Source organism: Balaenoptera borealis (genome assembly GCF_965194805.1).
Source record: "Balaenoptera borealis genome assembly, chromosome: 12".
In the NCBI taxonomy this organism is placed as follows: domain Eukaryota; kingdom Metazoa; phylum Chordata; class Mammalia; order Artiodactyla; family Balaenopteridae; genus Balaenoptera; species Balaenoptera borealis.
In genome coordinates this window covers 38,143,430-38,156,633 of record NC_138869.1, presented here as the reverse complement: position 1 = coordinate 38,156,633, position 13,204 = coordinate 38,143,430, and the positions used below count along the sequence as shown (strand labels likewise).

General features: G+C 42.1%; 1 protein-coding gene across 1 annotated transcript in view; it reads left to right on the top strand.

Annotated features, from left to right (window-relative positions):
• CACNA2D3 (calcium voltage-gated channel auxiliary subunit alpha2delta 3) overlaps positions 1 to 13,204 on the top strand; it is an 832,322-nt gene that overhangs the window by 702,238 nt on the left and 116,880 nt on the right. The window contains exons 32-34 of the mRNA XM_082346809.1: positions 3,269 to 3,344; positions 5,981 to 6,033; positions 7,526 to 7,581. Of these exons, the coding sequence (XP_082202935.1) occupies positions 3,269 to 3,344; positions 5,981 to 6,033; positions 7,526 to 7,581 (185 nt within the window). The remainder of the gene's footprint in view (positions 1 to 3,268; positions 3,345 to 5,980; positions 6,034 to 7,525; positions 7,582 to 13,204) is intronic.

Genomic DNA, 13,204 nt, shown 5'->3' with positions numbered 1-13,204 from the left:
CAGGGCTGAATTCTAAGCATTTCCTAGGACCTGTCAGAACCTGCTGCTGAGCGGAAGGCAGAGTGAGGTGGGTTCAGCATGGCCCCCATCTAGTTCTGGCTCTGCCACTTGTTAGGTGTGTGAACTTGGGCACATTTTTAGGCTAGCCGAGACTTGGTTTGCCCCTGTGTGAAATGGGGATGATTAGAATCTCTCCTGTAGGGACATGCTTAGAAGACTACCTTGCTCACAGTTGCTAAATAGACTTCAGTAGACATTAGCTGTTGTTACCTTGTCCTCAGCTATGAAGCTCATGGACAGAAGTTGCCGCATCATCTGTTGATAACCCCAGCATGACTTCTGAAGGTGTCTGTTACTTCAGTAAGAAGTGTGAATTTTACATTGCATCATATATGCCAATGAGCTAAGAAAACCAGGAGGCCTACCCATCCTCCAGCCAGCTGGGTAAAGCCTGAGTCAATTCCCAATGCATTTAACACCACCCCCATTAATTAATAATGGCAGTGAAAACCAGACTAATAAGTTATAACAGCAGCTGCAGCCCTGCCTTCTGTTGAATGCTTCCTCTGTACTAGGCCCTGTGCTAAAGGCAGTACATGTGTATAATCTCATTTAATCCTCACGACCACCCTATAAGGCAGCCATTATTCTCACTATTTTACAGATGAGGAAACTGAGGCACAAAGAGGGTTAAAAAGAATTGTAATAAGTGGGTGAGTTAGGATTTGAGCTCAGGTCACTGACTTCAAAGCTAGCTTGCTAATCATTAAGTCACACTACCAGTCACTTGGGCCTTTGGGAATAGCGTAGCTTTAAGAGTCCAAAATCTAGGGCTTCCCTGGTGGCGCAGTGGTTAAGAATCTGCCTGCCAATGCAGAGGACACGGGTTCAAGCCCTGGTCTGGGAAGATCCCACATGCCGCAGAACAACTAAGCCCGTGAGCCACAACTACTGAGCCTGCGCGTGTAGAGCCTGTGCTCCACAACAAGAGAGGCCACGACAATGAGAAGCCCGCGCACCGCAATGAAGAGTAGCCCCCGCTCGCTGCAACTAGAGAAAGCCTGAGCACAGAAACGAAGCCCCAACACAGACAAAAATAAAAAAAAAATAAAATAAATATATTTAAAAAAAAAAAAAAAAGAGTCCAAAATCTAGCAAAGAACAAAATTAGGCCTTCTGTCATAACAAGGCCAGCACATTGCATAGTATATTTCAGTATACGTCCACATGCCTGATTAGTTAAATCTGAGAACATCTCTGGAAGTCACTTTATAAATGAAAAAATAAAGCCTCAGAAGTAAGCAACCTGCTATCATAAATGGCAGAACCAAACTTTTAAGCCAAGGCCACACTGCATCCATGTCTACAAGACCCCAAACACACTCAAGTTCCACTCAACCCATGCTGCCTCTCACCAGCTCTGACCCAAATTCCAGCTGCAGAGATAGAGTTGGGCAGTAGGAAAAGGATAAAGCTAATAATAATTCTTGCCAAATCCTAGAAAGCCCTTCCAGGGGCACCTGCCGAAATCCCCTGTTGAGGATGCAGACTGTGGCATGGTAGGCCAGTCAGGGGCCAGTTAGACTTGTCCATCCTGGCCTGCAGTTGATTTTGTGGCTGAATTCGCGTCAGGGCTGCATCAACGATGAGCGTTTCTGTGAGAAGTTTGTTCAGGGAGTTCCCTGAGCCAGACACTTGGCTGCTTCACAGGCTTCATTTCTGTCTCAGTATACACTGGTTCTGCTTGCATCTGCTGGGAGGAAAAAAGCCAGAGGACAGTCAGCAAGACTAGAAATGTCCTGAAGAGGAAGGGGCTTTGGGGGACTTGCCAGGAGATTGTGTGACACTGGTACCCTCTTGGGCTTTGCTGCCTATGATGCCTGTGTGGTGCTGGTCAGGAGCTGGTTTCCATTTCAATTTGGTCAAGTGGCCAGTTTTCTACTTGGTGCCCATAGATGCTCTTTGGTTTAATCCGTGTGTGTGATATCTCTAATTTATTGTCTAGGGGAGAAAGCCTTCACATCACATTTTGCAGTTGACCTCTTCGGTCTCAGCTGTGTCATCGACTATTCAAGATTCATGCAATCAGGCAATCATTCATGCATTCAACCTTTTAAATTGGACCACCTTCTCCATACTGGGTGCTGTGCTAGGTGTGAAACAGATCCAACCCCAGTCCTGCAGCATGGAACTTCTATTCTAGTGTACATTTCCAGCACAGTGTTAAGTATGCTTCACATTACGCACTGTATTATTTCAGAAAGATATTCCTGTAGGGAGAATTCCTTCCAGTCATTTAGAAGTTCATGTATTACAGTATTAACATGTCATCTGGCAGCTGTTAACATAACTCAGGCTGGACTTTTAAGTGTCTCTCCTTTGGGGGGCCAGGAATAGTGGGAAGAGGAGCTTGGGGGAGGGACGAAATGCATGTCTCCTTTGGGCTAAGGTGTTCGCTCCATCTAAAAGCTCTTAACTTGCTGCTGGAAATTGCCATTCTTTTTTACTTTGTTAAGAGGAAACTAAAATATCTGTAAAAATGATAAAGTAAAACATCTTTGCAAATGAGTAAAGATCATAACTGGGATGAGAGCTGTATTTTTATCACCAAGGGAGAAAAAGATGTCCATTTTCCTGTTTCATAAACTGCACTGTTTTCGAAAGCATACTTAGTAGTGAGTATACATATATATTCACTACCATGGTAGTGGTAATGGAAGGGGGGTTAACAACCAATGAGCCAGCTGGTTTCCAACAAAGTGTGAAAGTCCTGGCTTTATCTTGGTCCAAGCCTATTTCCTAGTGCTTAAAAGAGACAGAGGATCCTGCCGTTTCTTAACTCAAAGTGGCCCTTCCCAGCTCTCCTTGACCTTGGAGACATGGTCCATGTGGATTTCATCAGGGGCCCAGAATTCAGTTTAAAAGAGCATATTTCTTTGGAGTATCCTGGTCCATGCAAGTCATCGTTGTTCAAACCAAAATGACTATTTGGTCAAGTTGGGGGGTTTCTTCTCCCAACTCTCCATCCCAACGATACCTTTATTCTCTTTATTCTTTAAGTTCCAAGTGTGACATGACTGTGTCTCCAGTCCTGGACTTGGCTGTGTCCCTTGCTTGTCACCTTTGTTAGGCCTGCCTTGATTTGTGTTTGTCACTGCTGCACTGGCTGGTGGTGTTAGTGACTGTTCACCTTGCTGGTTGGTCCACAGCATCATTTGGTTCTCGTGTTTTCCCATTTAGTGAAGCTCCTTTCCATTCTCTTCTATAGAATTACCCTTTATGACTATCAAGCCATGTGCAGGGCCAACAAGGAGAGCAGCGATGGTGCCCATGGTCTACTGGATGTAAGTACAGTGCAGTCACTCAGAAAACAGCTGCATGTTTTTGTCTGTCCCTGCATGTGAGCACATCTTTTTCTTTGGAGTCATCAAGTTTATCTATTTCAAAACCATGAATATTTAAATGTGTCAAGTCAAGAAAATCACTTCTGTTTTAACCGAAATCCAGTGATTGTGTGAATGATAAACAGGTCTAAAGTATTTGATGGATTAATGCAGCAACCCCCCCCTCCTTTTGATGGATAGAAAAGGGGAGAAGTTTTGTCAGTTCCCTCATTCTCAAATAAAAGAGAATTTGGTTTGGTTCAACAGAAACCTTCCTTTTAGTTTGTAATAGAGCTGTTAGCCTATGCCCAAATTCACATTTTGATCAGAGATTCTCTACTCTAATCATGCTGCTGATTTTAACATCATTTTCCCTGGAGCTGATTCCATCCATGATGTCACAGTTGAGGATCAATCAACATAGCTTTGTATCATTAGAAACTGGCTTTCAGATCACCAGAAATTAACTGTTACAATTTATCCCCAGTTTAAAAATATAATTTACAATGTGCAAGCAATATAAATTTGGTCACCAATAACTTGAAAACACAGAAAAAACAGATACAGATACTTCAACATAGTCTGGCATATGGGTATAAATATAACCCTTACATGTTATCATTTTGTAAATTCCAAAAAATCAACCTAAAATTTGGTTTGAAACACAAAATTTAAGAGTCATTTTGGTTTTAAAATATAAATATACACCTTCTCATTTGCAGATGTAAGATCTTGCAAGGGGACTATTTAAAAACCAAATATTTAACACGGTTCTCCTACACTAAGGGAGCAAGAAATGATTCTGAGCTGGGACATTTCTGAGAGGCAACTAGGAACTAAAAATGGGACGATTTGAAAAATACCACTTTTTAGTGAGAATCAACACATATTTCCAAACGCAGCTTCCCTATCCTTAGCATGAGTATTTCCAGACTTAAAATGTTCCCAAGATATGTTTTTATCATTAGGCTTAAGAGCTCAATGGTTTTACCCTTCTGAATGCTAATGTGCATTAACATTTTTTAATCCCGTATTTACATAATCCCTTTGTTTACCCTGTATTGAGCCAGCATCTGGCAGGGAATGCTTGAGTATCCTCCTCCCACTGCCGCCCCCCCCCCCCCCCCCCCGCCCCACCCCGGCCCCTCCCCGGGCCTCAGGGTGAGCTGCCCTTGTGCCTCCCCCTCTTCCTTCCTTAATCCCTTTATTCATTCTCTCCTCCCACACTATGGAGGACCACTGAAATGTCAGTACCCATCCTGGCAGGTACAAAGACACAAAACTGTCCTGTGGTCTGACCTCCCTTGGTCCTTTTGAAAGAAAGATGGTTATTTTTCAAGCCATAAGAAGTGTAATGGCAGAACCACAGGATCGCATGGCTGCATTTGGTTTTAGGAAATAGTTAAAAGTTCACATCCTTATCTGACCCTGAAAGCCCTGTGATTCAGGGAATGATGAGGACACACTCAATCAGAGCAAGAGATTTAGTCTGAAATCTGGGTGGGCTGGGAGTAACCCCAGTGGATTGTTGTTGTGTTCTGTACAGTTGCTTACTGGCTTGACTAGGCAAGTTTTAAGAATGGTCAGGGGTATATAAATTTGTCCTTGTTTTATTTGAAACTGGATGATCCTCCCATTCCTAGCTCTAGTCCTTATCATCCAAATGCTTAGAAGGTAGGATTAAGCAGCCATCACGTCAGAAACCAGGATTGGGCATTTCAGTTCCCTGCTACCTAAAGACAACCACAGAAGGTTCTGAGATTTTTCTGGACCTGCAACTTGGGGCTCGGGCTTTGCCAACGTCATTACCTGTCTCTCAGGTCCACCCACCGCTCACATATCTAGCATACCTAGATACAAAGAACCGACTGAGGGGAAGACTTGGTATTTTCCAGAATTCAGGAAATTGAATTATCCACATAGGAAATATCACAGAGTAAACAATCCCACTGCTTTTTTTAATTAAAATATTCTGAAATAAAGATTAGCCCGTCAATGCCTTCTCTTATAGAGTGAAGGGGATTTTCTGCAAGAATAAAATCACATATTTATATGGTTATCATTTTTTTCAAGTCTGAATTTGTAAGTGTGAGAAAACGCAGCTAAAATCCTACATAATTAATGGGCGGCATTAAAATCAAGCACGTGCAATTTTTGCTTATTTCAATGAATGACATACAGTGATGGAGAACAGGGAATCACCTTTCCAAGAGGCAGCCCTGTGAATTACCATTTGAAATTAGTTATATGATTCCAACCGCTCAGCATTAGGCTGCAAAATATTAGCCCCCAGAGAGTAAAGGTTTAAGCATCCTTTGGTGAACTTCCTTTTTCCTCCCAGAGATAACCCCTGTATTAGATCATGTTTATTTTACTTGTAAATCACATCTCACTACAGGGGAGTTCAAAGTTTTAAAATGTTAGTTTTGGGATACAGTATCCAACCATTTTCTTCTTTAAGCTAGAGCTTCACTGTTTTTTTGACATGATATCAATCTCTCTAGAAAAATAACATTGTCTTTTTGTAAAGCCTTAGGTTAAACTACAAATTTTGTGTGTGATACATTGTTTTTAATGTACTGAATTCTTCTCTTCAGCCTTATAATGCCTTCCTTGCTGCAATAAAATGGATAATGACAGAACTTGTCTTGTAAGTACAATTTGCTGCATTTTTTAAAAAAGTATTATTGCTTTTCTGTGTTAAAAAGTGAATTGGGAGACTGTGCTTCCAATAACCATTACATTCATAATACTCTGCGATAACCTGATTGAACATCTCAAAATATTAAACGTTGAGTCCAAAAAAGTATCTTTTATTAAGTTATTCATGGTCACTGCTCATGCCTTTATGTCACCATTTAGCAGACTAACAGCTTGCAATACACAAACCAAATTTATTTATTGTGGTTACTGTTAAATGTAACATAGATGTCTGGCTGTTTTTAATACAGCCTGGGTGGGCTGTGGTCAGAAGAACAAATTGCCAGGCTGTCCACTGTGCTACTTTGGATGTCTTGGCATGTGCAGGCGTGGGGGCCTGTGCAGTCATGGGTCAGGGGCTTTCTCAGGTGTGATTTAATTGTTTACCCTGTCAAATTACAGTCCTGCTGGATGCATCTGTGACTTAGGTCAGACTTGAAATGGCACAAAGATGAAAGGCTTGACTTCCAGATGAGATATTGGACACATTACAGAAACACTGTGTCACACAGAAAGGAGGAATTCCATGGACCAGCATGGAAACCAGATCATTCAAGCTGCACCAAACTCTCTTATTCTTATTTTCCCCATTAAGTTTCCAGTTCTGTGAGTTTACGGCAGATTTCTTGCTATTTGATGAACAGACATTGTCTTCCTTATTGCTTCAATGTAACCTATGTAACAAAGTTATAACTTCAAGTGGGGAGTAAGTTCTAAATGTACATAAGAGACAGAAAGTACAGGTAATAGTGAGATTTTGATTGTGAGCTGCTAGAGGATAGCAGCCATGAGCCTGAGAAGGAAATGACTGAATTTTGATCTATTTCCATTTATTTAGAGGATGATTTATATTACTTTTGCATTCTTTACTAGCAGTTGAGAAATTATGATTTTTGTGGAGTTGCATTGTGATATAATTTCATAAAAAGGAGTTTGTCCTCTCTGTCCCCACCACCCTGCCCTACACACACACACACACACACACACACACACACACACACACACAACTGAATACATTTGTGTTACAGTGTAAATTTTGAAAACATCCTTTATAGTGTAGATCATAGTCTAAGTAGAGAATATTCCATTTGTATTTCTGAACCAAGGCAGGGGAAGCCCTTTGAATGTTGACTTTTTACTATAGACTCAGACTATAACAAGAAAACAATTTCTGCCTATAAAGCAGATATTTCTCAAAAGAGTCCCTGAGTCTAGGTGAACCTGATTTCAGGGTTTGGCTGGCCTTTGTGATAAAATAGTCTTTCACAAGTAAGACAAAACCTAGTGAAAATTCAGTGGTAACTGAACCAACCACCTTGATATTTCCAGATGATGATGTTATTCTTTCAAATGAGGTGAGTGATGCTGAATAACACAGAATGTCACTTCAATTCAGGGTGTGGGTGACCAAGTAACGTTGGGCTTTTCCATCTCCTGTTTAGGTTCCTGGTGGAATTTAACCTCTGCAGTTGGTGGCACTCAGATATGACAGCTAAAGGTAAGCAGCAACTGGCTTCTCTTTCCTTGCTCAGAGTGATGAACCTGGGGTTCACTGGCTACTTTTCACCAGGGATGTGCTCACGTAAGACTACCCAGGACAAAGAAGTGATGATTTCTCCTCTCTGTCAGCAAAAGGCATCCTTTGTGCTAAGGGTAGCGCTGTTCAGTCTAACAAAAATTCCACTGGCTTCATTCAGCCCATGTTGAATGTACACTTTGACCTGTTTCCTTAACTAAGGCTTTGAGGTCATACACTGCACAGGAGAATTATTCAAAAGCTAGTGGGCAGTGCTAAAATCTAAGGGTCACAGACACATTGCCTTTCTCAGGCTGAATGAATGGATAACCATTACCTTTTTACCATTACCTTCATAAAATATAAATCTGATCATATTACTTTCCCTGCTCAAAACTATCAATGATTTGAGCAGTAATTAGTAGAAACTATTAGAGGCCTGAGTTGTGGAGTTAGATTAGTATGGATTTGAATTCTGGCTCTGAGGTTGGCCTTTGTCAAGTTAGCTGATCTCCTCAAGGCTCAGTTTCCCCACAATAAGCGAAGTAGAGAAAATAATAAAAAATATTTATCTCATCATTTGTGTGTATGTGTACATTTAATGGTAAGATAAATCATGATATATGCTGAGCATAGAACTGGAATATAGTAAGCCCTCAAAAATGGTAGCTGTAATTAATTCATGATAATGGTGATGATGATGTTGACTGTAAAAAAATGAAATATTGCCATTTGCAGCAGTATGGGTGGACCTAGATAATATTATACTTAGTAAAGTAAGTCAGACAGAGAAAGACAAATACTATACGCTATCACTTATATGTGGAGTCTAAAAATAATACAAATGAATCTATATACAAAACAGAAAAAGACTCACAGACATAGGAAACAAACTTATGGTTACCTCAAAAAAATGACAGCCCATTCACAGAAAGGCATAGAAAATACCTATGAAATTTAGTAATATAGCAAGAAAAACAATATGCAAAGTTGTATATACCCGCCAAAACCCCCCAATGGTTGGGGAGAAGGAGGATGTAGAGTTAAATCAGATCAGCAGTGAGGCCAATGGGAAGTCAATAGGCAGGAACCAAAATAGGAAATAGGAAAACTTTCATGCACCCCAAATAAAATTTTACCTATAACATGAACCTGCTTTTGTTTAAAATTGTACATGATTTGAAAAAGAAAGATGAGAAGGAACTTACATAATGGGTGCTTGTTATCTTTTTCTAGTCATTTTTCTTATTTGGCTAGCAAGTCCACAATTTTACTATTAGAGGTGAAAAAAAGGTACATGAGATTAAGTGAGAGAAAAGGAAGAAAGGTGATCAATAGAGGCCAAGAGAATGGATGGCAAGTTGGTTAGATGGCTGCTCTCTGCAGCACCAGTGCCTGGGGACAAATCACCACTCCTTGCCAGTCAGGCTTTGAACTCTGTTTCACCTAGAGATGAAGTACCCTGACCTTGGAGTCAGGCAGCCTTCCTCTGCCACTTGCTAGCTGTGCGGTTCTGGACAAGTCGCTTGGTCTCTCTGGGCTTTGGTTTCCTTGCTTGTCAACAGAGATAACAATAGACGTGATGTGGTTGTGAGCAGTGGATTAAACCGTGCATGCAAAGCCCACGTGCAAGATGGGGCACAGAGCGAGTCTCCAGCTTGGTGGGCGGGGCTCCAGTTTTGGGTGGTGGTGTCTCTTTTGGCTAAGACATCTGGCTCTCTCTGAGGCGTGTGCTCAGTGCTGGGGCAGCAGGCTGGTGGTCTTCAGTGGTTCACTTTCTGGCATTCCTCTCATTTCTCTTCATATCCGCATGCCTGCCCACCCTGGCTGAGGGGCTTTGGTGGTGAGCATGAGAGTGCGCCCTCTTCACGCCAACCTCCATTGCTGCTCCCCCCATTCTCACCTTGGCCTGCTTCCCTTCCCTGCTGCCACAGGCACCTGCCCTCACTCTTGTTCTGGTCCTTGACATGGACAATTAGTTGTAGAGTTTCTTTTGAGTGCCCACCCCTGTGATCTCCACTTAGACCAGTGGTTTTCAACCTGGGGGTGATTTTGCCTCCCAGGGGTCACTGCAGTGTCTGGAGACATTTTTGGTTGTCACAACTGGGGATGGGAGAGAGCTATTGGCATCCAGTGGTTAGAGGTCAGAGATGCTGCTAAACATCTTACAACACGCAGGACAGCCCCTCACAACAAAGAATTATCTGACTCAAAATGTCAATAGTGCCACTCTTGAGAAACCCTGGTGTAGGGCAGGAGAGATGAATTAGGAAGGGGGATACGGTCTTGGCACTCATGACAGTTACAGAAACTTGTGAAGGTTCCCATTCTGAAATTTCACATCCCTTCTCCCTTCTTCCCCCTCCACCTTAGCTGAGAGGAATGATGTGATGCTTCAGGTCTCTGTTTTCTGTCTTAGGAAGCTTTTTAAACAACCCTTAGTAGGTAATTCCAAGTCCTCTCACTCCATCGACAGGGTGCACAAAGACCTTGTCAAATAGTTACATCATCTGCAAGTTGTGTGCTAATATATAGTGCTTTTTCTTTCCCAGAGAGCTGGCACTAGGTTCTCTTCAGATCCCTTCAACATACCTGAGAGGTGGGGACTGCTAGAATGTGTCACTAAGCCTCTCTGAGGCACGTAAGTCAGACAGCTAATAGGAATTGGACTCAACTCCAAACCAAGGCCAGCCACCTCCGCTGGAGGACGGCGAGAGACGCACCTGGCTTTCTGTGAGTCCCAAGTTAAGCAAGCTGCCGCACGTGGATTGTCTCATTCAGACCTGCAGCCCTCTGCTGGGCATGGCTATGACTTTTTCTATTTTATAGATGAAGAAACTGGTTCAGGTGGTGAATGCACTCGCCCACAGAGCTGCAGTCATCTGAATCTTTGTTAGAGGTAAATGTGAATCTCAGACCCAGTGTAAGCAGGGAAAATTCCAAGCACCATAACAATATTGCCTTGAGAGGTTTCTTCATTCTAAATTTACCCTTCCCTCACTGGATAAAGACCCTGAGCTGAGACATACATCTTTGTTTAACTAAAAATGGAATCCATAATTACACTGTTTATCTGCTTCATTTCCTTAATGAAGGGGACTGTGGAAGGCCATTTCTGCTTGATTATCACAAAGGTATCATTTTGGCGAAGCTGCACAAAGAGAATGGAGCTTGCTGGCACCCGGTTATGAAGGGGGTGCATTCACAGAGACAAAAGAAGAGGAAAGCTTTTCAAATGGCAACTCTATTCATTCCTGATTGTCTGCACATAATTACTGTGAACCCAAGTCAGTTATTCACATCAGGGACATTTGTTGCTAAGGGAAAATTAAAGAAATCCAATTGTGTGTATGCTCCATTGGGTGCTTCACTGTGAGTGAGTGATAGGTTCTGGCGGCTTCAGCCTGAGACGTCCAGTATAACTGGGGTGGGAGGCAGACAGGGTGATGGCCAAGAGCGGAGGCTCCGGGATGTGACCGTGTGCATGTGCATTTGGGCTCCATAACATAGTGGTGTGACTGTAGGCAAGCAGTTAACTTCACTTCTCTGAGTTTTAGTCTCTTCATCAGTAAAACAGGATAGCAACAGGGCCTTGCTCACCGTGTGATGGTGAGGATTCCATCCATCAAAGGGTCTCGCACGGTGTTTGGCATGTAGTAAGCGCTTAGTGAGTATTGGCTGCAAAGGTGGTGGCGGTTGTTTTGCTATTTAGGTAATGATCGTGATGAGTCACTTTCTGTGGGACTCAAGGCAGGCTATGTCTGCTTTCTGAACTTCAGTTTTCCCTTCTGAGAAAATAAGGAATCAGTCTATCTGAGCTCCATGATGCTTGTGTACCTACATCTTTGTAAGATAATGAGTTTTAAATGCCTGAGAGTTAAAACAGTACCCATCAGGTGACTGGCAGCCTTAGTTATTGGTTTGAAATTCCATAGATAAACAGTAATGGCCAACAAATATATGTGGTGTTTTCCATAGCGCTCCAGACAAAAAAAGGTCTTTATAATAAACCATGTTATTTAGATTAAATGTGGCCATGGTTTTATATGATAATTTGTGTGTTTCCCAAAAGTACCAAGCAACTTCCAGCCAATCTATAGTCATACTGCAGATAGACTCAATGGCTTATCACCACATCAGTACGGGTGCCCTACAGTTGTCAGAGGAATAAGAATTTCATCTCTAGAAAGGATCAGAGCCAAATGAGTCTCTCCATTGAGAGCGCTGGACTCATTCCATTGTAACTGGGCCCAGACAATTAGAATTAGAGATGGTGCAATTATCAGGGTTATTTAAATCACGTGTGCTGCCTATCTCAGCCTGCCCCAAAGACCTTTCTTCCTTTCTCTCATTGGCCAAACTTCATAAAGCAGTTAAATATATATACATGTGCTGGAGCCAGACGGCTCAAGTTCAAATTTTGGCTCTGCCACATACTCACTGGATGAATTTGGACAATTCACTTCATCCTCTCCTCCATTCACTAATCTCCAAAACAGAGATAACAATTGTTCTTACCTCACAGTTTGATTTTTTTAAATTTTGTCATGTTGTACTATTAAATAAATAAATACATGTAAAGCAGAACAACATCTGGCATATAAATTTCTTAATGAATTTATCCGTTACCATCATTGGGTTATTATATGCCATCTGCATGCTGTGCCATATCCACTTACAGTCTATGCTTTTGTTTACTTAATCTTTATTTCATTTCAACTGACTGACTTTTTGAAAGTTAAATAAATTAAATATTAAAGGGAAGCTTCCCAAATTAAAAGTCAGTTTTGTTTGCCATATAGAGAAATCAATTGTAAAAATAAGAACCCTGAAAATAAACCATGTGATCATATTGTAGTCAGGTCCTCTGAGCTTCATGTTTGGCCTCTCTAGGGTAACGGGGAAAAAAGCAAATGAAAGAAAGATGGAAGAAGCTCCCTAGTATCAAACAAAGACATCTTCCTGACAAAAATCGAGGACACTGACAAAGAAATGGGAAGAGAATGATGTTCCCACCCAGCGCCTCTGTGTTGTTACTGTTGGACCTCAGCCGCCTGAAATCCCCTTGCCTTCCACCCAAGGCAGGCAATTTGCCATTAGGGACTGAGAGTCTCCCATTTCCTTTGTCTGTGTTATTTGCCTGAAAAACACCATTCAAGAGAATTATTCATTTACTCAGCAAGCATGTAATGACACTTCCTATGAGCTAGCACTGAAGGCTCAGGGGATAGACAGTGTTTGGGGCCTGGCCCTTTGCGGGCATGACGACTGCCCACGTGGTACCCTCGGTGGAGTCAGGATCAGGGAGGCAGCCATCTGCTTGCCATTCTAACCAAACAGCAGTGGCTCAAAAAGGCTGACAGTCTGAGGATTCAATGAAGTAACCTTCACAGTAGAAGTGGTGCTGGCAGTAGGCACAAACACTTAAGCAGCACTAGCAACGTACCAGCCACTTTTAGTGGATGAATTCATTTGATCTTCAAACGACCATGCGGAGTTGGTTCCCATTTTGCAGATGAGAACACTACAGTGTGGAGAAATTAAAAACCCACCTGATGTCATACAGCAGTGGCAGAATTCACAACACCCAGAATTGCTCTTAGCT